The sequence below is a fragment of the Homalodisca vitripennis genome, chromosome 4, assembly GCF_021130785.1.
Source record: "Homalodisca vitripennis isolate AUS2020 chromosome 4, UT_GWSS_2.1, whole genome shotgun sequence".
NCBI lineage: Eukaryota > Metazoa > Arthropoda > Insecta > Hemiptera > Cicadellidae > Homalodisca > Homalodisca vitripennis.
Genome location: NC_060210.1, coordinates 122,723,669 through 122,750,965, shown reverse-complemented (window position 1 = coordinate 122,750,965; position 27,297 = coordinate 122,723,669). Strand labels below are relative to the sequence as shown.

Here is a 27,297-nt window from a genome sequence, read left to right as displayed (position 1 = left end):
GAGAGTTGTCCATGTACAAATGTTAGTGTAAAATGTGATGTACCCGTTCCATTGAAAAACCTACAGCATGAGCCAACTCACGCACTTTCCTTCTCCGATCATCTAATATCACTCCATAGATTCTATTGACGATTTCCAGTGTGATCACTTCTTTTGGGCGACGTGAATGTACTCCATCACTAGTGCTGATACAACCACAATAGAACTCTGTAAACCACTTCTTAACCATTGAAATTGAAGGTGCAGAATCCCTGTAGTATTTATCAAGTCTTTCCTTAGTCTCAGTAATGGATTTTTTATATTAAAAGTAAAGTAAAAGTATACAATCAGCATACGAAATTCACTTTTTCAATTTTCGTGATTATCTGCTTTGAACCGCTATCAAACACCAACTGCATGTCGCAGCTTGCTCAAAATTAGAAAGTTGTCCACTGATAGATTACAGTTGACTGCAGCACTGTTGCATTTAAAGTTACTACACAGGAAATTCAAAAAGTTATGAACTTATCAAACCACCCTTGTATATCTGTGAGAGAACTTTAAAAGTCCTAACTTTGCCTAAAAATGCTAATGTCTTTAATGAACTTCAATAAAATAACAACTTTATAATTATTATAAATTCAAAAGGCACTGAATTATACTTTTATATTCACTTCAGTAAAGAGATTTGAACATATTCAGCACTTTGTGAGGTCAAGACACATTATTACGAGTACAATTATCATTTTTTACTTAATATTATAGCTACGTACAGAAACAATTATCAATGTATAAATCATAATGAAGCTCTTTAGAATTTGTTCTTCAGGAAAATCCCAATGTGTATTTCTATAAATCTTTTGTGTTGTATGTAGACACAACAAAATATATACACAAAACAAGGAAATATAAAAACTAGCAAAGGTATAAACAAAATAAATTAAAACAGAATTATTAAATGTGACATGTTAGTGTTATGATATGTTGAGGTTGCCAATGGCACTGGCTAGAGCACCACTGGTCACAATTGGGCGTTGCACATTGTTCAAGTTATGGACGTGGAAGTCCTTGGTGATGACACTGAACGACATGTACACTCTCCCCTGGCTTCGTACTCTTGTCACTGTAAAAAGAATCAAATTTGCCATTAAATCACTTCACTATAAGCATTGATACTAAATCAACAGAGACGTGAGCGATAAGAACTTAAAATTTGCCACATTGTTTATGATATAACTCCCAGTACTCACTAAGGAAATTTACCTCAACTTACGTCTAACAACAAAAAGATTTTCTTTTAGTTCTAGTCACACTTATTAACTATTAAAACCTCAAAATTAGGGTATCAAAAGACAAAACAATACAGTAGAAGTTAAACTATCTGAGTTCCATTTATACGAGTAACCAGATTAACCAATTGAGGAATTATCTATTAAAGCCTCTGTTGGTCTTTAATTTTGATACAAATGTAAGAGTATGGTTATACTGTAATAACTTTTCAATAATAAAGTTTGAAACATTGCTTAGAATAATAAATATTCTTCTATATTGTTATATAAAACTGAAATTAACAAAATATATTTGATTTAATAATTCATTTTACATATATAACAAATTTTTTACAAAAATTAATCTAAATAACAAACAGTCGCACCTTTTAAGTAAACGACTTTCAAATATGCCAAAGAAAAAAATAATTAACTAAATATCTAAAGATTCTATCTAGGAACAAAAAAAAACTAAGTACACACCAACGTGTTTTTCTTTGATTATTCCACACACAAAATTCAGCAATATTTTGTTTTAAGGCAGGATTTATAGTTCACAAAACTGAATTTTAAAAGGTTATCAAAATCTTTTCATATACATACTGTACATAATTATATGTATATTATTTACATGGTTACTGTTCTTTCTTAAGCAATTTACTAAAATATAAAACCCTTGAAACAATTTTGCACAACAACAAACAAAGGTGCAGTGGGACTTGGCATTGTTCACACACCCATCACTATCACCTACTTACTTGTATATTCACAATCACTACTAAACCTTACCAACTTCAGAATCACTCAAGTTTTCACAATCCACCATTGTATGTCATGAAGACAGTGTGTCATCAAAAGAGAAAATAAAAATCAGCAAAAATCAAGTTAGCCACACTCGTGAAAACGAAATAATTTTGTTAGTTATAATGTTGCATCTAAAAAGTCAGTAATGGACCTCCCAATATTTTGAGGGAATACGGTGCTCTAGGTAAGCAGTTCAATATCAACAGACTACATAACTGATGCATGATTCAACATTCGGTCCCGGCGGAGTGTCACTTAAGGGGAGCCAGTCGCAAAAATATGTCAAAAAAATGGATATTTTAAAAAATAATAATTTTTAATTCTATGTTTCTTCCAGATTAAGAATATATATAACACTTTATAGTTATTATATTTCGTTATTTATTTAAAAAATTGTTAGTAAACCCTTACACTCAATTTTGAAGCTCGCTCTAAGACTGGCCTGCGTTAGGAGTGAAGCTAGGCCTACGCTACACCCAGTACTTGGGTGATGGTGACTCAAAGGGTTTTGCAGCGGTTCTGGAGAGTAAGCCATATGGTGATAATGTTAGTATATGTAACAATGTGTTGGACACGTACAGAAACGTGTAGGCACCAGATTGCGGAAGTTGAAAGAAAATAAAGGCATGAAATTGAGCGATGGTAAGTTATTGGCAGGAAAAGGAAGACTAATAGATGAAGAGATAGACCAGTTGCAAAGGTACTATGGCCTTGCCATTAGGAAAAATACAGAAAGCGTTGAGGCTATACAAAAAGTGATATGGGCCACCTTTTACCATAAGTTGTTTTCTGACGAGAAGCCTCAGCACCAGCTGTGTCCTAATGATAGCGAAATATGGTGTCAGTACAATAAGCAGAAACAAACAGTAGAAGCCTACAGCCACAAACACTCTTTGCCAGATGCTGTCATGGATTTGAACAAACCTGTTTTTAGAGATTTGTCAAATCCAAATCTTTTGAAACGGTGCTTACACGGGAAAACTCAGAACCCGAATGAGAGTCTGAATGGTGTTATTTGGCACAATTGCCAAAAAAACTGTTTTTGTAGGACTAAATGTAATTAAATTAGGTGTAACTGATGCTGTCATGTGCTTCAATGAGGGATCCATAGCCAAAACTAATGTCCTCAAAATCCTGGGGTTTCAACCCGGAAAGTTTATGGTCGAAGGCCTACGGAACATTGCTAGCGAAAGAATAAAAAGAGCCAATATAGAAGTAAGAGAGGAAAACAAGAAGAAGAGAGTAAGAAGGAGGCATTTTAAGAAGAAACGAGAAAAGAGTGAAAGTGCTGATTACTGTCCTGGTGGGTTTTAGAAGTAGTGTTTAGATTTTTTTTTACTTTAAACTCAATTTCCCGAAACCTGTGTTTTTTTAAACTTAGGTACCATTATTTCAAAAACTATTCAACGTATCATCTTCAAATTTTGTACATACCTTCTGCATTATATGGTGAGTAATGCCATGCATTGAAGTTAGATTTTAATCAATATAGGATATAATAAAAAAATATATAACTTTTTCACTGGTCATTCATTTATTAAGCAATATTTAGTTTTGTTTTATAATTTGAACAATTTATGCAATAACACTCAAATTGCATGAAATTATGCCTTAAGTAAAAACAATCACCCACCATAAATTTCAAGACTGTATCTTTAATACTTTGTAGTTAAACGGTACCTATGTGTCGTTATGTTTCTCCATATAAATAGCATGGGAGGAGCCTTCGCGACTGGCTCCCCTTAAACAGCATGAGTATCAACCCCATTGGTTTAACTGAGGCCACATTCTTAAAAATTAATAACCTTTTAGGAAGGTTGCGTGATCAAAATTTCACAGTGGTGCCATGTAGCTTCAACCTTTCATACTTAAAATAGACTTTAATTTCATTTTGAAATGAAAATAAAATGAATACTTTACAATAAAAACACAGACTGGTTTCTTTAAGATGTCTGTCAATAATATCCTTTACCATGCTTTTCAGACATTTTCCTAGCCTCTGTAAGCTTACACAACTGCTGAATTAAATAAGAAAAATTATTTTACCACCAGGTTAGTTTATTAAGCATATTTGAGCAGAACACTTATAAATAATATCTATACTGAAACAGACAGTATACTACATGGAAGACTATTAGATATACTGCAACAGCAACAGTTTCTTAGCTATGAAACCTGATAAGACATTAAAAAAGGAGGTGGTTTTGGTGTGTTAACTAAGGTCGTTATGCACCCAATAAAGAGTGTGTATACTCCCTTCTCATTAAAACTGAGCTTCACCATACAGTACATCGCATCACTGCATATAACGTACATTGTATTTTTCATTTTGCTAGCACGTTCAATTAACAGCAACTCACTGTTTAATTCATGTGTAATTTTACACATTTTTGCATTAGAATTAAGCCAGCAATTTTGAAGTCCATTCAGAAATTGAAAAAATAATACATTACCAATATTAGATTTAGATATGTTTTATAAATGTATACCTATTGCATAAGAAACATCTGGCCATAAGGTTTTTCTATAGCATATAAGGCCAAACTAAATTTGAAATAAGTTGCTTGTTAATAAAGAATATATATACAATTTGCAAGTTATATAAAGGAGTTAATTTCTATTCATACTTGAACTTTGAGGATACAATCAAATTTTTGAACTATCTGCGAATAAACATCTCTGAAGTGAAATTTAATGATCAACACTAAAACTTGCCTTCTCTACCATCTCCTTGTGCTAAGATGCGTGGGTCAATATACTCTGGTCTACGGCCCGTCAGCCATGACGTCACTCTCTGTAGTACGGAGCTGGACTCAGGTACACACATAGCTACACTGTAGAGACAAAAATTAGTGTTTATGAATATTTTTTTTTTGTTTCAGTACTGTATTATTGAAGTTAAATGAGCTAAATAAAAATACAACATAAAAATAACATTTAAAACAGATATCACTGAAATATTACAAAGCCATATAATTTTTAATTACAATTTGAAAGTGACATCTAGGAAATAACAAAAAAAATAAATAAATAAAAAAATAAATAAATAAAAAAAAAAACCTTTAAACAAAGAATAGGAAACAACGATCTACTTTCAGGTATTTCACAATGTAATGTCACTCATTTTCTAATTCACACATTATAACATATTAGGACAAACCGGTTTCCAACAATTTCGCATTAACCCTTTGCGATCGGCATTAAACTTATATGATTATCCTTTGAGACTGCCTGACCACGAAGGTGACCATGGCTGTTCTCTGTGTCAGGTCGGTCAGGTCATTGATTTATGACCATGTCCTCTCCCTCAGCTTGACGCAGCACACCTAGTGGCCCTTGCTATTTTGCCGGTCAGCTCGTCAGGTCATTACGAGTGTCATGCTGTATTGCGCAGTTACAAAATTAAATCTTTATACATTTGTGGATGGAAAGTGCTGTAATCTCTCGGGCAAATAAGTAACAAAATTAATATTTCTCTATTTCAGCACATACCGTAGTACACATCGTTCAGAATTATTTTTTATTCGAGTGTAAGTGTCACTGTAGCTGTTATAGTGTATACTATCAATGTATGTGTATGTACCAATGAGACTGACTGCATTTTTGTCCTGCAAATAAAAATACTTTTAAAACTTTTAACATAAATTGCATAATTGAACGTAACTTAATTTGTTTAAAAGGAAATAATAAGTACCAATCGATAAAATTTCAACCTTAAAATTAATGTACTTGTAAATTATTTGAGAATTTAATTTCTCAATCATTTAAAGAGCCGAAGGTTAAATACTGCATTTAAATCCGAGTAAAACCGAAGTACATGGTTTTGCAAGCACCAAGTGGTGATGCACTACGGGTGGCCGAGCAAGCAGAGAGGACAACCACCTGAGACTCCATTCGAATTGAGCTAGACATAATTTTTAGCCTCAATAAAGATTTTAGACAGGGACTTAATAGAAAGAGACATAACATATGTAATTAAATGCATGAAACTGCACAGACTGCCATTTGTATACTCACAAGTTATGATTTGATAAAATGACAATGAATAATATCTACTCACTAACAATAAAAATATATAAATTAATTCTATCATTTTTTTTAAAAACAAGTTAATTAAAATTAACTGATACAAAAAAATTATGTTTTCCTTTGGCACATTTTATCTTGTGTTCATTTATCATACAAACATCTCTTTTGCATAGTTACAATGTTTTATCAGATAATTGAAAAAATAGAACCCAATACCACTTTGTTAACCCACTTGCATTTAAGTTTTCTGCTCCTAAAAATTTCCTTTTGAAAAATTCAATTAAAAGTGGCAAAAATGCAAGGGTTTGCTAAATTATTTGCCAAAAAGGTTTACAATTAAAAAGACCAATTGAGGTATGTTTGTTTATTTTAATTATCAGATAGTATAACATGCTTTCATTAGTAAGTGGAATACCAAGCAAATTTTTGCTACATAAATATAAAAACTATTACAGAAATTTTGAAACCTAATATTTTTGTACTAATTTAAAAATCTGTATGTACAGTATGTATATATATGGATATTCTTTGTAATATTTCATAAAAATAAAAGACAATCAGAAAACTTATAAATTAACTCAAATATATTATTTTATGTAATTTTCTCTAAAGTATTTTCAAACATTAAGGAGTGATCTTAGTTCTTATGCTTACGTGGTCTGGTGCCATATACGCATATGTGTACGTGTACGCATGTGGTGGCTGTGCTGGTCTTATAACTTGCCTTTTTCTGTATTATAACATTTAATTTTTTAAAGTTCTCATAATATACATAATAATCATATGTTTTCGATACACTCACAGCATTTCTACTTTGTTCAAGTTCTTTTTAGATTTCTTGACACAGAGACACTGCAGAAGGTAGCATTTAATTTTTTCCTTAAAGCTAGATTCATAGCTTTTTTAGTTTTTTCTGTTACATGTTTTATTTTATAGAATATGGCCACACTACTTGTAAATGAGGCCAGAATACTTTCATGTAACTTATCAATAACTGTACTAGTTTATTAACAATGAAAATAAAATCACTTATTATTTATTTATTTAGACTGTGATTTCTGGCTTCATATGGTTATAGTTCTTCGAGTGACACTCTAAACATCTTGCACCACAGTAAAACCATATTATATAACACGTTTTTGAGTACAAACCTCTTGTGATATTGTCCAGCTGCAATAGGAACATGGCACACACCATAGCCCCGTGGGACATCATTTCCGAACACGTCTGGACCGTAAACACTCAGTATGATCTGAGGCCCTAAAGTCACAATGAAAATTGTTTTCAATGTTAGCTTTGAAAGTAATTCCACACACAAATCAAAACAATTATCTGAGCCTAAATTACACTTAATAATAATTGGTATTGCTATTTTACAAATTGCCATTAAGTCAATAATTTTAAAACATTTTTAGTTTTCACCTGGCAAAAGGAGGTGTTAACAGTTTGAGAGCCAACTAACATCATGTTCAAATATTAACATTTTCTACAACTATTATTTATTAAATTCTGGAATAAACTTAGGAGATAACAATGAGTGATTTATCTACATTTGACATTTGAATACAAAGTGTGTACCAACCAAAATCTACAGCTATTTTAATGAAATTGGATAGGACTAGAATTTTCTCTAATAAAACAATTTTCCTATATGATTTAATTATGTATATTCTAATTCCTATAATGTACAATAAGTTTTCTAAGAAAGCAAAGTTATTGATAATGATACTGTTATCTTACTTGAAATAATCGTCTTGAACTATTTTAGCATATTTAACTTACACTTAACACATCACTTAGTATAACTGTTACTTATGTATGACGACAAGCAGAGTAGCATATCCACATTTCTCCAAAGTTGACTCATTTCTTTAATGATCTGTCGACTGAAAGTCATGATCATGATGTGGGCTTATTTGGATCTTTAGCTGATGACAAAAGCATGTACCATGATAATGTTTGTTTGGTAGAATGTAATTTAAGAATAAAAGTCATCCTGTTGCGTTTATTGGTTTACTTGGTACGTGACCTCAGAGATATCACCAGTACTGTGTTTGGCTTTACACGTCAACCACAAGTTACTACAATTACTTTGGCACTTAGTTTCAGGAATGAACATATTTCACTTAGGTTTTGTATGCCCAGGAAAAAGTATGTTCATCACATCTCTTATCTAACTTCATGACAATTAACAAAGAATTATAGCTATTGATAAAATTGAAATAATCATTTAGCTATGTGTTATTTTATGATTTACACTACACAGACTACTTTTTTTAGGGGGGTTCTTTCTACGCCAAAGGCATTTTAATTGAGTAAACTAAACAGTTTTATGGGAAAATAGTCCAAACCCTCTAAGAAATATTTGTTGACCTCCCCGGGAATTGAACCTATGACCTCTCGGATAGAGCCTCAACTTCACCCCTACGCTATGGTGAAGGTCTATTGTTATAATTATAATTTAACACAATATCATTATTAAAGTAAACTATTTAAATCAAATCTAGTTTTAAGTTTACAGATACAATAATAAATTTTACTATGCATATCAAATTTTATTTTGAAGTTTTCATTACACTTTTTATGAGGGTTGGAGAAATTATTTCAATTCAAGTTTTAGCTACTTTTAATAAAGTATTGTTATCTTAACCTACAAAACATACTATAATTCATTCACTTTTGTAGATTTGGTTTAATGAAAAATTTTTAAAAAAACCGTTAAAAGATGTTTTGAAACCATTGTATTTTTAATGCCAGTTTAGGTTCTCTAATTTCTTCCCCCCAACAAAAAGCAACATTAAATAAAAAAAATGGATTGAATTTTCAGAATTGAAAGCAATGAGTTTCATCCAACTATAATCGTTCTTTGAGGAAAAAACTAATTTTCCATCACACAAACTAAGCTTCATGGTTTCTTTTCAGGAAAAAAAGTTGTGAAAGAAGTACCTTGCTTGGAATCAAAATGTTAAGCTCTAGGTTATATGTTTAAATTTTAATTAAGAGAATAATAGCAGCTTGTTGTATACCAAACTAAATGATAGTATTTGTTTTATTTTTTTGCTGACAAAATATTTAATGACTATAAGCTAATTAATGATTTTGTAATTAACTTTTTCAATGTGATGTGTTTTACTAGACTTTGATTTATTAAATAAATGGAATCAATTAATTTAGTCTAATCAGTTACATCTCCAATTTGTCTCATTTGACTATGTTTTAAAATATTATGCTTCATATTTATTATAAAATATTACTGTACACCTAAATTAATTATTACATTTCCTAAGGGTATTCATTATCAGAAACAAAATTCTATTCTTGAAAATTAATTTTAATCCAATTTTCTAAATTAATGTAATTTAAGATTAACCCAAAGAAACTACTTACATCCAAAAGGATTGCTACTCTTGAATGTCAATTCTAAAGGATAGTTCCAAACAATAAGCTCACGCTCATCAAGACATTTCTGTCCGATCTGAGATATTCCTTCTTCAGAGCCCTGAAAATTTTAAACAGATTACTACAGGGGTCATTCCATGTCAAGTCACCCAGTAAATAATTAATTTGACACCCACCTCTTTAGACTTTGACGAAACTTGGCACAATTGTTGCATTTGCTATCCTATTGATAAATACCAAATTTTATTTCTCTATCTCTTATAGTTTTTTTTTCTACAAATTTTTTAATTTTCTTAATTTAACGCAATTTTAGGCCTCGGATTTCGCGTCTTGCAATGTAACTTGTAGCTTAAAAAATTAATATCTTGAAAACTATTTGAGATATCACCATGAAACTTTGCATAATATTTAATTAATATATTTAAAATAAAGAAAAAATACATTCACTAACCTATTGCAACTCCAAAAAATAATAAAAATATTATAATCAGAAATTTTTTTAATTTGAAAACCGTTGTTGGGATTTACTAAAATTGCAATATCTCAGGTCTCAGACCTGGTAGAGTGTTCATATTTTTTTTACATACTCCTAGATACATAGGCTAACAGATAAACAAAAAAGATGTATGGCTTTTTCACATGTTTAGTTAATATTCCAAAAAGTAGAATATTATTAGGAAATTATAAATTTGCGGTTTACTTACATTTAATAAATGTGAAATAAAATAAAAACTGAAGTCTAAGAATTAATATGTTTTATAGAAATTATTAGTTCTGCTTGTTATATTTTTTCCACTTCATCAAACACTCTTCTGTTTTTCTGATACACTCTTTTTTGAAGTAGTACATTCTGCCAGTGCTATTTGATTGCGGTGCATCAACTGTACTGATAATGTGTTCCAAAGGTATTATGCACAAGTCTTCTCTTTGAGGCCAGTAAAAGCTGGCAGCAGGTCCTGGAGGGTGAAGAAAAAGAATTTCAGCATCTTCTTCTTCATGAAACACAGTTTTAACGAGTCCAAAGTTCCACTTTCCATCGTAGTTTGCAGCCACATAATCGTTTAAAGATGGTTGAATGCAGACCCAATCCGTAGCAGAATCAAAAGAAAACATTAGAGTAGGATTAGGACTATCAGTAGTTCTCCTTATTTCAATTTCATTTGTATTTAATGGTTTGAAATAATGGAAACTTCTAGTACCGGGAATAGTCTTGGTGGTGAAAAATCGTGACACTAACTCCAATCTGAAAGCTTCAGCATTTTTTGTGTCAATAAAGTGAAAGTTTATTTTTTCAATGTTGACTTTACAGAAGTCATAAACTGCAGTTGCTGTCTTGATTTGATTTTCATCTGAAAGTTGAAGGCTGGCTTTTCTCAAAATTCTCTTAACAGTTCCTCCCAAGCCATCACATATTGATTTCCCGTGGCTTGTTGCAAAGAATGAATGTTCGGCTTTCATTCCAAAGTCTTCATGATGGTTTGTTAGGTTTTTGAAACTATTTCTATTTTTGTATTGACCAGCACAGCCGTCAGTGAAATAATGAACTTGGTTTATTTCGGGATGATTTTCTTTCAGCCATTTCGAAATTTCTTTTTGTACGTAATTTACAAAACAAGTGTCATGTTGTAAATCATCACTTATGAAACAATGGTTGGAAATTAAAACTTTATCATCCTTTTTCAAGTAGAGACCAACTGGATGAATTGTGCATCCACCTCTGTTCCAGTGATAACTTTGGATTTCATTTTGAATGGTGTAAGAATAATTTTCACTGAAATCCATTACTACAATTGCTGTACTCAAAGGCGGATCTTCTTTCAGTTTTTTGAAAGTTTTAGACTGTGATTTTGTAATATATGAATGTGGGATTAGGTTTTCTACAGATTTGCTCAGTAAAGAAATAAAGTCTTAACCATTGATTGCTTAACCATTTCTGTCCTGTCAGTATTAACCCATTGGCTTATAATTATTTCTTCTTCTAAATCATAATCTTCGCTCAATTTTGCAGTTAATTATTCAATCAGGGCATCATCAGACGGACAGTTGTCACAATGGCGTAGCATACACTCACTGTTTTCTAAACAGTCAATCTAGGTAAAAAATCATGCAAACCCGGAAATCGAGGTATAAAGCTGAATTTTGGCACAGATGTTCTTTATGATATCCTTGACCATATACTAAAAGTCCCCTACCGTCCCCTGTGTGCTTCTTCCGGTATAACGAAAATAGGGGGGGCAAATATTACTTAAACGCTTACTGCTTTAGAACGGTAAGATATACAGAAATATAAAAAACTGATTTAGATTCAGTAAAATGTGGCCATTAATAAAGGTCATGTGATAAAATGTGATAACTGTAACCGTTAAGCATTAATAATTAATTTATTTATTGTTTTACTTTCTTTTTAGCTAGAATTGTGTTATAATGCTATATTCTAGTGTTATTTCTTGATGTAACAAAGTTGTAAAAGCTCTATTACATGTTAATAAAGTATACACAACTTATAGACAATCGTGAGTGTTTACTTAATAGCGAAGCCGGACGCCCGCCGCGCCGCGCCGGCACGGTGCGATGACAGCGGTCGCGGTGCGGCAGAGGCACAGTCATCGCTGACAGGATTCAACGTGAACGGCGTGTCGCGCATGCGTTCTTGAACATGTTTACAACTGCACTGTAGTTGAGGCGGAGTGCCCGTTCTGTTTACACCCAGTGCGTGCGTTTTGTTAATATTTCACGTTTTGTGCGTGCGTGTCTTTTGAAGTGATGTTAGTGTACTTTCAGATTGGTTGTATTTTTTGCATTAAATATGGAAATAGATTGTTTTTTGTGTGCCCATGGCTTTGGTGCTGGTTGTGATTCTAAAAATACACTGAACATTGTTAGCGTAACTGAGAAAGGTGTAGAAGGACTAAAAAGTGCAAGTGAAAAACGCGGAGATGGCTTACATGACAAGTTTAGTACAGTTACAGACCTGAAAGTTCATGATGTTTGCCGAAAGAATTATACCAGACCTACAAGCATTAAGAAGTATATATCTAAAAATGTTGGAAGTGAAGTTTCAAGTGAACCATCAACCTCGTATAGAACAAGATCTACAGAAGTAGAAGGTTTCGATATTAAAACTCATTGTTTATTCTGTGCTAAGCATATAGATTTCCAAGCAATAAAAAAGCGGGCTTTAAAGTATAGGAATTCAGCTCATCACGTTGAAACATTGACAGTGCAGACTAGAATTCTCAACATTGCTTGCATTCGTGGTGATGATTGGGGCAGAGAAGTAGACACACGTGTCCGTGCAGCCGGTGATCTAGTTGCTGCTGAAGCCATTTACCATGGAAACTGTTTAACTCAGTTTTTTAAGTTAAAAAAAAATACGAAGTCCGATGATAATGATTACAAACATGATGCCTTTTTAAAGTTGTGTAATAGATTAAATGAAAACGACGAATGCCAGTACAGTTTAGGAGAACTTTCAGATATCATGGACACCTTTTTGGATGGAAAAGATGGATATACTACTAAACATCTAAAGAACAAACTTATTGACCATTATGGCTCCGATATAATTATTACTGACATACCTGGGCGCAGTACAATAATCAGCTTCCGAATGGCAACACATAGAATTTTACATGATATGTGGTATGAAGACAGAAAATCCAATCCCGAAGAAGAGCAACTGAGGATAATTTCTGCTGCTGCTGAAGTAATTAGATCAGACATTCGCGGCTGCGTTTACAATCTTGGTGAGTATTCTACATTGCACCCTGATTGCGTGGATTCACAAACTCTAATGTCTTTAATACCTAAGTCCCTTCAAGTATTTCTTAATACTGTAGTTAAGCATAAGGGCACCAATGAAGAAAATACTGAACTAAAAAAAGCTGCGATAGGCCATGCTATTATAAGTGCATGCAGGCCACGCTCTTTCTTATCACCACTTTTGATAGGTTTGAGCATGTATGTTCATAACCATTATGGTTCAAGGCTTTTGGTTGATATTTTGAATAGACTTGGTTTCGGAGCAAGCTATACTGAAGTACAGCGTTATGAGTATTCTCTTATGGTACAAAAAACGGTAGAAAGTTCCCAAAAAAGCTACATTCAGTTTGTATATGATAACGCGGATGTAAACATCCGAACACTAGATGGAAAAAATACCTTTCATGCAATGGGAGGTATTAAGTGTTCCACTCCTCAAAATACTACTAAGCCTAGCAACGTCACACGAGTCTTATCAGTTCCAACAGCTGCAGAAATAGCTAAAAAGGGCTCCATTCAGATTTCTTGGTATAAAAAACCTGCAACATCAGGTCTGAAAAGAAAAGTTATAAAAGAAATATGTTCTCCATCTGACCCCAAAAATGAAAATCTTAGTACATCCATCGATGTTTTATGGATGGTGGGCTCTTGGAAAAGTCTGTCTCCTAGGCCGTCTTGGAATGGTTATATGCAAGGAGCGTTTCTGGGATCTGGATGTGGAGTGAAAAGCAGCATAGAACCAGTTCCTTTTATCAACCTTGATCCAAGCAACTTGAGCACGATCTATACGGCACTACAATTTGCAGCTGAACAATGTAGAAAGAATGGTCAAAAAAGTTGTTTTGTGACATTTGACCAGCCTCTGTATGCAAAAGCTGTCGAAATCATTGCTTCAACTACAGACTCAACTCTTGACAATGTCATAATCAGATTAGGTGGTTTTCACCTTTTAATGTCATTTTTGGGAGCCGTAGGCTACATAATGAATGGGAGCGGCCTTGAAGAGATTTGGATGGAAATTTATGCGAAATCTTCAATCCCACATATGATAACAGGGCATGCTTATGCTAGAGCTCTACGGGCTCACTTTTTGACACAGTTGGCGCTGGGAGTTATTCTGCTTGAGATGGTGGACAACGTACCAGAGGAGGACTTGCTTGTACTTAAAAAACTCCACACTGACTTCCTCACAAATGAGACTAAAATTGATGATGTTAGTGCTTCAAAATCACTGCAAAGACTAGAAACAGCGTTAAACCAAACATTTGATGCAGAAGAAACTCGTAGTCGCACAGGAAAGTTGTGGGTGCTATATTTTAGATTAGTTGCGCTAATGCGCCTTTACATAAGATCGGAACGTACTGGTGACTTCACGCTTCATATATCTTGCATCAAAGCAATGCTTCCGTACTTCCATTCCTCAGGTCACCTCCAGTATGCAAAATATGCACACCACTATGTCCAGGTAATGGAAGATTTACCACAGGTTCTAAGTAAAGACGAGCTCGAGAGACTCATTTCTTTAGGTTTCTTTACAGTTCGTAGGACAGAAAGGTTCTGGGGTGGAAACTGGACAGATATGGTGATTGAGCAGGAGCTCATGCGTTCTTTGAAAGTGTCAGGTGGACTTATCCATGGAAGAGGCGTCACTGACAGTAACTTAGCGAGATTTGTCCTAGCGCGTCCAGCCTGTTCTGTTGTCACGAATGCGTTTGAAAAATTGTGTCACATAAACTCTGGAACTACAGAACAACATGTTGAGCTACGCGATGCTCGGCAATCAAGAGATGATAAAGATTTGGACAAACTACTTTGTTGGCTAAAGTCACATTCGCCTTTCAGTGTTGACATAAATGGAGGTTTAATTTCTTTGTCGACTGGAACAGTTGCTGACGCTAAAATAAACCCGGAGACCGCCACAGAAACAGGTCTTCTTGCAATGACTCAAATGACTGGCCAAACGTTTGGTGATGTAAAACTTAAAAGAAAACGTAAAGTTACTCCTCTTGCTGCTATTTATGCCACTATCAAAGTAAGAGGTCACGATGTTATAGAAGTGAATCCGAATCAACTGTTTCTTAGAATATCATGTATTTTAAAATCTCCATCTGACTATGAAGATTACATGGCCTTTGAATTGGCTCCGAGGCCACCTTCACTCTTTAACGGAGCAGCGATGAGAAAAACAGCTAAGTCAGCACTTTGTGATGTTATAGAAATGAGCACACCTACCCTTCATAGTTGGCCTCAAGACTGTGTTTATGTATTGGACGGAGGACATTTGCTTTATCATGCTGTTTGGCCTAAGCCTGCCACATATGAACAAATTATTTCAGGATATGTTGAATTTATTCGCATCCATTACGGTTCAAGTGTAACCGTAGTTTTTGATGGCTATGAGGGACCAGCGACCACAAAGAACCAAGAGCAAGATAGAAGAGCATGTCGAATTCAATCAAGAACAATACATTTCGACTTAAACATGACAGCATCAGTGACTCGGCTGAATTTCTAGGTAACGCTGCAAATAAAAGCCGACTTATAAGTGAACTGAAATCACATTTTGATCGAGCTGGCTTTTCAGTTGTACAAGCTGTAGCAGATGCTGACTTTTTGATTGCTTCAACAGCTCTTCAGCAGTGTTCTAAAGGTATGAAAACAGCTGTGGTTGGTACAGACACTGATCTTCTAGCACTTCTTGTGCATGGAGTTAAAAGTTCTGATACATTATTCTTCATCAAACCAGAAGGCAGTAAAGGTTCCTACAAAGTTTACCCAGTAGCTGAAATTAGTAGTAACTTAGGCAATATGAAAGACTGTATACTGTTTACACACGCATTTTCTGGATGCGATACAACATCCGCCACGTTTAGAAAAGGGAAGAAAGTGCCATGGAAAGTGTTGGAAAAAAGTGCGGAACTTCAAAAAATGTCAAACATTTTCAAAGATCCAACTGCTGAGCCTGACATGTTAACATCATGTGGAGAACAATACTTTCTTGCGATATACGGAGATACAAAGTGCAAAACATTAAATGAACTAAGGTACTTTATGTTCAATAAACTGATAGCTAGACAGAAGATTACTTCAAGCTTTGATTTGTCTGTTTTACCACCCACTTCAGATGCCGCACGCTTACACACCTTGCGGGTTTACTATCAAGTGCAGAAATGGCTTGGGAAGGATCTGGATCCATGTTCATGGGGTTGGCTTGAAAAAGACGGTGTTCTTGTACCACAATCTATGACTTTGCCACCGGCACCTGATAAACTCTTGAATTTCATTACATGTGATTGCAAGAAAGAGTGTGCCCGATCGTGTGATTGCATAAGGTCAGGATTAGCTTGTTCGGCAATGTGTGCTCATTGTCAAGGCAGAGACTGCAACAACACACTGCAGACAATTGATTTAGAGGAAGAGGACGTTGATAGTAACTAAAGGTCAGTTTTAAACAAGATAGTGGATACACACATTGTTCAATACTATTATTTTAAATTAATAATATTTTATGATTGTACTTAAAAATGTAATTGTTAAACCATTAAATTTTACTGTATTCTGTACATTATTTATTTAATACCATGCTAATGTTATACTTTTTAGACCATTGACCACGTTCATTCTACATACTTCAACTGGAGTTTATTCATATACCAGTTTATTTCCCAACTGAAATATACATTTAAGGAAAGAAAATAAAGTGTAGTGTTGACGGAAAACCATTGATAAAATAAAAATATAGGAGAAAAAAACTTCAGTATAAAACCTTAACAATAAAGAGTAAATCAACATTTTTTTGTTGGTTAACAATTTTTCATGCACTAACTAAAACTGATTAAAAGAAAATCATCATAATATTTTGTAGCTTATATTTTTCTGAATTAAACACAGTTGTTATTTTTCCTCCATCTGCTTTTGTTCTCGAGTAATGTGCGTTTAAGTAAGCCGCGCCCCCCTCCCCCCTTTATTTCGTTAAAACGGGGGACGCACACGGGGGACGGGCGGGGACTTTTAGGATGTGATTTGGTATACCATAACGGACATCTGTGCAAAAAATTAGCTTTATACCTCGCATTTCCGGGTAAAAACCTAGATTGACTGGGCTAAAAGATCTAAACTGAGGCAGTGTTCAGTGGTTAGCTGTAGAGCTAGGAGCATGAACCAACATGAAAGGATCCTGTTGAGACAAAATAGATGAGTCATACAGGCTGTGTAAATATTAGTGCTTATAATGTCTCTTTTATAAATCTTTGTCATGTCTTAGTTCTGACCCCTTGCTCTATCAATAATTAATTGATTTTAGAAATAATTATAAAAAATAAGTGGATATATAAAATTTTAAACACTTCATAGTTGATACATGATCAGTAGTAAATAATTTACAATTTATCTTCATAAAGGTTTTGTAAATACTTTTAAATTGAAAGTGACTTGAGTACTAAGTTTAATTGAGTATTTTTATTTTGATAACAACTTAATACAAGAAAAGTTAAAATTAAACTTTAATTTACTTTCAAACCAAATGTTTGAAATTGCGTATTCTTTTAGTTGGTCTGTAATTTTGTTACTCATAAATAATGTTGAATATCAGTCAAACATGTGATAAAGCCATACATCTTTTTTGTTTATCTGTTAGCCTATGTATCTAGGAGTATGTAAAAAACATATGAACACTCTACCAGGTCTGAGACCTGATATATTGCAATTTTAGTAAATCCCGACAACAGTTTTCAAATAAAAAAAATTCTGATTATATTTTTATTATTTTTTGGAGTTGAGATAGGTTAGTGAATGTATTTTTTCTTTATTTTAAATATATTAATTAAATATTATACAAAGTTTCATGGTGATATCTCAAATAGTTCTCATGATATTAATTTTTTAAGCTACAAGTTACATTGTAAGACGCGAAATCCGAGGCCTAAAATTGCGTTAAATTAAGAAAATTAAAAAATTTGTAGAAAAAAAACTATAAGAGATAGAGAAATAAAATTTGGTATTTATCAATAGGATAGCAAATGCAAAAATTGTGCCAAGTTTCATTAAAATCTAAAGAGGTGGGTGTCATGACCTGGTTGACTTGACATGGAATGACCCTAAGGATAAAGCAAATGAAAAATGTCAAACATTTATTTACTATACAAATATATTACAATATGAAATTGTCATAATCCATGGAATAATTCATACCCTGAATCAAGTACGTCAGCTAGACAATTTCATTATTAGCAAGGAAGTTATGTAACATTGGATGATAATTAAAGAACAACAAGAGACAAGACGCACTGTTCAGGATATCATGTTCTTACACCGCTTGGTCAACTTGGTGGACTGCCCCAACCTTCTCCAGAAAATATCATTCAGAGTCCCCGCTGGAACAAGATCATGTGATGTCTTTGCGAGACCAGTCATCTTGATGAACTATGCCAGGAACACTCTGTTAAGGATGCAGGAGAGGGCGAACTTTATCTCCGAGGATTTGGACCTCTTCCATGTGAAAAATGGCCCTGTCAAGAATTGTCTGCTGAGCCTCCTTCATTAAATACTATCACACATGCACATCCACAAACAAGCATCGCATTTTCTGATAATCATTTTCCACTATTAATATTGTTAATGCTGTTAATTTCTTCAATCCTACTCTTGCTATTGTTTTCATAGTTATTGCAAAACTATGCCCTTGTTGTGATTTGTTGTTAATTTTAATATTTATCAGTTCTTATTTATTTGTTGCTGTTGCAAATACTTGCCTTATATTTTGTAATGTCTATCCTTGTAAATATCCTCATTGGGTCATTCCATGTCAATTCAACCAGTCATTTCACCAAACACCTCAGATTTTTATGAAACTTGGTACATTTGTTCTATATATAGAGATTAATAACACCACCAAATTTTAAATTTTTATCTCACATACTTTTTTAGTTATGGCACTTTAAAGTTTTGGTCGTTTCTCAGTTTCCGAGCATTGGATAGTGCTCCAGTAAAACGTTGTATTAAGGATAGAAAAAAAAATTCTCATTCACTTATTTGGCACCCAATCTTGGTGAAAATTTTTAAGGTAGGTTTATATAAGTATAAGGAAGTTAAAAAAAAATATATAACATAACCCTAAGCTAAGCATAAAATATTATAAAAAAAATATTTTTTGAACTTTTTACAATTTAAAAAAACCGGGAACATGGCTCAGCGTAAAATTAAATATCTCAAAAAGGGAATGAGATAATCAAGATTTTCCCCCCTAAATTATCTATATGAAATGGGCTTTAATTTAATAAAAATAAAAGTTTTGTGTATTTTCTTCCTTCTATTTATTGATACCATTGAAAGTGACATTATATTACTTACAGCAATGTGAAGTTCGCCTGGTTTCAATAAATGGGTATAGCTTGTTTAAACAAGGATAATAAATTACATTTTTATGTTTGGAAATCATAATTCACCCTTTCACTGTACTTATTTTAAGGCTTTGAAAGTTAATGAACCATTAGCTTTTCAATTAATTTTATGCACTCTGGTGAGAATTGATATGTTCTTCCAGTCGAGGTGTGTGGAGGCTCAAACCACTGCAAGGATGTGTGGAATCGGCACATCACATATATCATCTCGTTTTGGCCAGTAAAATGAGGGGGATGGTCCTGCTGGATGAAGAAATTTTACTGTAGCGTCTCCATCTTCCTTGGCAACATTTGTTATTATCCCAAAGAACCAAAGATTGTCGTATTTACAAGCAATGTAGCGTGAGGGGTTACAAATCTTCTTCTCTTACATTTAAGGCCAACCCTCTCTTAAATTGTACGTTAGGCTAGGATGTTCATCAGTACTAATTCGCCTTGCTTCTAATGTTCCTGAAGAGTCCAAGGGTCTAAAGTTGTGAAAAACTTCTGGTACCTGGAAGAGTATTAAGGTTTTCAAAACGTGTTTCAAGCTGTCGGCGAACATCATCTGCTGATTCTTTTGAAATGAAATGGAAATTTATTTTGGATATGTTTGATTTACAAAACTCGTAAAAGGTAGCTGCTGTTAGTATTTTGATCTTGAAGAGGCCTTTGAAGACTTGCTTTTCTCGCCAACCTTTTAACAGTTCCCCCCAATACCGTCACATTCAGTTTTGCCGTGGCTTGTAGCAAAGAAAGACCATTGCCTTTAATTTTTGAAGTCTTTTTCATGAAGTGAAAGGTTCATGAAGTTGTATTTGTTCTTGTACTGTCCGGCGCAACCGTCACTGTAATAGTGAACATCCGTGACATTGGGATAATTTTCCTTGACATACTCTAACAGGGTTTCTTGTATTTTATAAACCTACAAACATCATGATTTAAGTCATCGGAGATTACACAATGTGATGAGACTATTTTTTTCCTCGTCAACACACATGTTAATAATTACTGGATGAACAGTACAGGAGTCTGAGGTCCAATGATAACCCTGCACCTCATCTTGAATCACAAATGAGAAATTCTCACTAAAGTCCATTGATATAATGGCTTCGTTTGGCGCACAGTTATCCTTTAAGCTTTTAAAATAGCTGGACTGGCTTTTTGCAATATAAGAATGAGGGATCAGTTTTTCTATTTTTGTTGCCAACTCGTCAACAAATTCATCAATAGTTGAAGTTTGTGTTATCATCTGTGTCCTGTCTGTAGCTACCCACTGTTTGAATTCTATTCTATCATCTTCTTCATAGTTTTCAAACTTTGCTTGTAAGAATGTTGTCAGATTGTCTTTTGAGGGACATGTTTCACATCGCCTTAACATGCAGTTTTGAGTTGGATTTTCACATAAAAAGAAGATTTTGTAGATCTTTGTGACTCTCTTCCAGTTGTGCTGCATGTATTAAGAGCAACACATTTTGATGAATAGTACACACACAAACAGAGTGTGTTCCACTAGCACCAGCCAGAACACACCATTTGGGACGAAGAGTACAAAACTTGGAGAACCCTATTTTTATGTCAGGATGTTCCCTTTTGAAGTTTGCAAAATATTTCATTGAGGTTACTTAAAATTAATCTTTTCTTCTCATATTTTTTCTTTCCCAGGCTTACTACATCTTTCATACCTGGCAAAAACTCTTGATTGCTCGTCGCTTTGATAAAAATTTGTGACCAACTCCACAACTTCAGGACTGAGTTTCTTTCCTCTTCTTGGTTCAGGTTCAGCCAAAAGTCCTTTTTTTCTTTGTACAATTTTTGTGCCTGTCTAGCAGAATAATCAGACACTTCAAAGGGCATCTTTTGATTTTTGTTCTCGACCAATTCAGTGATGCTGGAATCGTTAATAGTTGTATTTTCTTTTTTGATGAAAGTTTATTTACTTCACTTTTTATATTCTCAACAAGCAGGTCCATTTCATCTGCTTTTTTGTTCAGCTGTTTTTTGCAATTTAGGTATTTTTGGTGGCAACTGAACATCTAAAACTGTTTCAATTTTCTTTTTTACATTTTGATGCAGTTTTTCTAATTTATTTTGTGCATAACCAATTTTGGAGTTTTTCATTCAACGCATGTAATTTAAGAGGTGAACAACCAATAATCCGTTTAAAGAGGAATTTAGAGAATCAATAGCCTCTTCTTTTTGTAACTGAGTTTCAGTTTCAGTCGGCAGTGTAAAAAGATCATCATCATGTGATTCTTCTTCACAGTCATTTGGAGTAGAGAATATATTTTTTAGAGCAATTGGTGGTACAACTTTTCCCCTGGTTTTACCTTTAAACCTTTTGTGATACAGGCCTGACTTTGCTGAATACTTACAACTCTTAAGCCATTTTTAATGGGTTTCTTATGTTTTTTAAAAGGATCACAACAGACTTTTTGGAGGAATTCGTACTTGGTCAAAAATAAACTCTTATGATGCAAACAAATGTTAATTATTTCCTTATCATCTAATTCACTTCTTATTTTAATCAAGTTGAGATTTTCTTCAGACAAATCACTAACATTTTCTAGCCCTTTTTTTTGTAACATAAGTTAATTTGTGGCATTCTGTCAGTTTTAATAGCCCTATACTACACTTATTGTCCATTTCTAATTGATTTAAAAGCAGGTTAAATTTCTCTTCTTTACAAATGCATCATAAAACAACGAAAATTTCAAAAATTAAGTTCAAAAATTTGATCTATATACAAGTATATGGAATATCATTAATCTTTGTATTAATATTAGGTTTTTTAAAGATTGGCACCTTAGTTAAAACTCAATTCAACACTCAGACACACACACTAACACAATATCATAAATCCAAAGAAAGGTAAACACCACTTTATAACCACCACAGCTTATAACACTGTTACCTCTTGGGACACTAGTAACAGACTGGCTCATAACTGTCAGATACACTGCCTAGAAAAAGCAGCCTGTCATGACATGAAAACCTCGTGTTGCAACTTGCCCAGATTTAGGAGGTAGAATATCTGCCTGTTTATTTCTGTAGTCTAATCTATTTAAACATGAATGTTGACATTGAACTTAGGTACAGTACTGTGTTAAAACTAAACTTCTATATAAATATTATAATAATTATAATGTTTATATAGAACATTATAATTATTAAAATGTTAAATTAAAATTATTAAAAATTTTATTTAATTTTTCATTAAACAATCTGTAGCCATTGAGACTGGTACAACCTCGCTTTGATTGTAATTAATATATTGTAACTTGCAATGGCCTTAGTTAATAGAAGGAAGAAAATACACAAATCTTTTATTTTATTAAATTAAAGCCCACTTCATATAGATAATTTAGGGGGGAAAAAATTCTTGATTATCTCATTCCCTTTTTGAGATATTTAATTTACGCTGAGCCATGTTCCCGTTTTTTAAATTGTAAAAAGTTCAAAAAAATATTTTTTTTATAATATTTTATGCTTAGCTTAGGGTTATGTTTATATATTTTTTTAACTTCCTTATACTTATATAAACCTACCTTGAAAATTTCACCAAAGATTGGGTGCCAAATAAGTGAATGAGAATTTTTTTTTCTATCCTAATACACGTTTTACTGGGCACTATCCAAGGGCTCGGAAATTGAGAAACGACCAAACTTTAAAGTGCCATAACTAAAAAAGTATGTGAGATAAAAATTTAAAATTTGGTGGTGTTATTAATCTCTATATATAGAACAAATGTACCAAGTTTCATAAAAATCTGAGGTGTTTGGTTGAAAAAATTATTTTTTTCTGGTTGAATTGATGTGGAATGACCCCATTGTATATATTTATTACTAGTGTATTATAGTTGAAATGCCATTGGGTGCATGAGTATTGCCTTTAGCACCACCCTGCACTCTTGGCAAAACAAGTAAAACATCTGAATTCAAGCTAAGATCAGGTGAACACTTGTTAAGATTAAGTTTGACTTTTGTACTACTAGTAACATATTTATGATAACCTTATCTAAGCCTACTCATATAGCGTAATAACATTCCATAGTGTAATATTTCCATTCCTACCCTCATTGCTTACACCAATTTGCCTCGGCTGTTACTGGTTACTGAGTAACCTAATACCAGCTAAAGTCGTTATGAGAACTCCAAATCATTCAGCACAGGTGTTACTGAAATAACAGTATTGCTGGTAAACAAGTTATTCTGGTAATAGGTTACACTGAATAACTTGTTAATGACACTAATATTGCTCATCTGTAATGGCCACAAGTATAATGGTGATGTACATGTTTTATTTTTGTCATAAGGTGTCAGACATGTTTATCCTTCAAAGCAGTAAAAAGTAAGTAAATGTAACACTTTTTCGTTTGTTACATTTTATAAATATAAATAGCCTAGATAGTGTTTTATTCATCATAAATTTAATAATTTTTATTTTAAGGGGAACTATACTGTAATTTGAGGTACCTATAATGTAATTTAGCTTAAGTAGTTATATCGAGGATTTCTTACTCATGAATATCGGTGATTCGATAATTATGAATATTCGAGTGTTGTCTGTTTATTATACTGCAGCCTTATTATACCTGTAATGATAGGTACTATCTCAAGGGATGTTATTCGTATGTTTTTTTTTTTTTTTTTTTTTTTGTTTTCCGCAGGAAGTTGGCCCATTTTAGGGCTTCTGCAGGTCCAAAACTGCCCTGTATAGGAGGGACAGTGTTTAGGGTAGGGTGGGGTGTTCCAGCCCTTTACAATGATCAAAAAATTGTTCCATGCTATAGAAGGATTGATCTATTAGGAAATTTTTTAGCTCACTCTTGAATTTTTTGTTACAATTGATTGTTCTTATTATTAGTGGTAAAACTTGATAAATTTTTAGTCCAGAGAAATTTGGTTTTTTTTCAAAAAGAGTAAGCCTATGTTGCATTGAGAAATTGTTCTTAAATCTAGTATTGTAATTATGACTATTGTTTATAAATTCCAAGTTTTGAGATTTTATGTACCAGGCACATTCATAAATATATAGACATGGAACTGTTAATATTTTTAGGTTTTTGAAGTGATCACTACAATGTGAGCGGGGAGGCAGGCCCAACATGGCTCTGATGGCCTTTTTTTGCCAAGTAAAAATTCGTTTGAGATTTGAGGCTGAGCCCCCCCACAGGATGATTGAGTAAGAGATGTGAGACTCGAACAAACAGTGGTATACAGTTTTTCCCAATTGGTTGTTTTTGAGTTTTGCAAGGTTTCGAAGGACAAAAACGCCTTTGGCTAATTTGCTTTCAATTTTGACCAACTGTTCATTCCAGTCTAACCCATCATCCAATATCACCCCCAGCAGTTCTGCTGATTTTGTGACATCCATCTCCCTGTCACCTATGCACAAGCTAGGAGTCCAGGAATTTTTTGAATTTTTCTTTTGTTTTGTTTGGATGCAGATGCATTTTGTTTTTTTTTTATTGAGTTTGAGAGTGAGATTGAGGATGTCGTGCGCTGATGGCCGGAGGTACTGTGTTAGGCCATTTGAAATTTTATTCTTAGGTCTAAATTAACAAAAACGTCTTTTATTTGGGTAAAATTCCCTTGATTTCAGGATTGTTGTTAAATGTTACATATATAAAGGGCACAACGGCTAATGACAGCAGCAACCAATATGTGGTTGACTCATGGTCACAAGACCACGTGACGCCCAGCACAGACAAAGAACAAGGTAATATTAGTCTGTGTGCTAAAAGTAGTTCTACTTTTAATGTTATATAACTTTGTTTTATATGTCATTGCCACTCCTTGAACATTATTATTGTTTTGTTCAAGAGGACGGTAGTAATAGGTTAATAACGCGAAACTCATCTTTTGCCACTCCGGCCATTGATTTCACATTTACCACTAACCATTAAGATGCATGATTTTTCTACTGGAGGAAACGACACCTCTATAACAATTAAATGACATTACTACGGCTACAGTATAGTAAGAGGCCACTAATGAAATTGTATCAGGGTAACAAATTATCAATTAGAAATACTTAAACTATCAAATACAAAAATATTTTAATTACAGTTATTTACAATATATACAATGGGTAATTCTAAGCAATATATGGGTCAACCTCGATTTTTCTCATATTACAATATAATGTTCCAATAGTCAATTAGAAAAGGAAATGACTAGAATTTCTTGCTGGAAAGCAGTTATAGGGAGCAGGCAACCGCGAGAATTACCTATTAGTGATCAGGGGCACTGACGTGATCTGGGCTTCAAATTTGGAACTACTCGAGTTAATTTTTTTTCTAAAAGAGCAAGCAGCGCGAAGCGCTGCGCAGCGGGCAAGCATCGTGCGTGATCTTCGTATATACTGAATTGATACAGGCCACAGGAATGACACAGATTCCTTTACCAGATTTTTACGGAGATTTTGTATTGAGCGGATTATATTGCTTTACTTTGCTTTCCAGTATGTAATTATGTGTTTAAAATTGTTTTACATACAGTACAATACCTACATTATATTGTAATATGTAATAACACTTTATCAGAAATTTTTAATAAAAAAAGGATCACGCACGATGCCTGCCCGCTGTGCAGCGCTTCGCGCTGCTTGCTCTTTTAGAAAAAAAATTAACTCGAGTAGTTTCAAATTTGAGGCCCAGATCACGTCAGTGCCCCTGATCACTAATAGGTAACTCTAAGCAATATATGACCGTCTGGCGGTTGCCTGCTCCCTATAACTGCTTTCCGGCAAGAAATTCTAGTCATTTCCTTTTCTAATTGACTATTGGAACATTATATTGTAATATGAGAAAAATCGACGTTGACCCATATATTGCTTAGAATTACCATACAATGTTTATCAGCTCTTTTTAAAGTATTAAGTAACAATATTGTTCCAAATTAATTCAAACAAAGTATAATCACTTTATGGTATTTGAGTAAGGGCCACTAGTATAATATGTGTTGTGTCACTAGCTGTCACTCACATTTATCCTTAAAAACAGTAAAAAGTAACTAAATGTTAAACTGTTTTTGTTGTTACATTTAATAGATATACATAACGTAGATAGTCTTTTATTCATCAATAAATTATTAATATTTTAGATTTAAAACAGCTGAATTATATTATAATTTAAAATAATTTAAAACGTAATTCATGTTAACATTTATTTTTTATAGTTCAGATAATTATAAATATGATTCTATTGTGGTGGTGGCCTCTAATTCTACTGCAGCCTCTTCATTACCTGTTAAAAAGATAATTAGCAACTTTGGTCAATAATTTCACTGATAACAAATTTAGCATTTTACAGTCACTAGACCAGACCATGTATTTCAAGGTTACCAAAAGAAATAGGTTTATATTGTACTTACCGAAGTTACTTCCCAATCAGGTCCATAGTTAAAACAATATTTACAATATAGATTATCAAAATTGGGAAACTCTGCTTTTTCTATTCTTCCTATGACGGAAATGTAAAAACCACTCATATTGTAAGTTCTAAAATACTTAAGTACTGTTTTATATTTTATGTCCAGTTATGTTCCTCATGCCAGTTATAAATGAACAAAACGTTCAAATTTTTAATAACCCACTTTACTTTGTAACACACGACAAATATAAACAAACCACCAAATGTTTAACTGTCACTGTCAGGTCAGGTCAGTGACTGTCCT

General features: G+C 33.3%; 1 protein-coding gene across 1 annotated transcript; it reads right to left on the bottom strand.

Annotated features, from left to right (window-relative positions):
* Positions 1–448: 448 nt before the first annotated feature.
* Positions 449–27,297, bottom strand: LOC124360078 (B9 domain-containing protein 1). Its single transcript, XM_046813362.1, has 5 exons — positions 26,995–27,297; positions 9,468–9,579; positions 7,232–7,340; positions 4,767–4,885; positions 449–1,102 (listed from the first exon to the last, which is right to left on the bottom strand). Exons 1-5 carry the CDS (start codon positions 27,109–27,111, stop codon positions 954–956), a joined length of 606 nt encoding a protein of 201 aa, XP_046669318.1. The 5' UTR covers positions 27,112–27,297; the 3' UTR covers positions 449–953.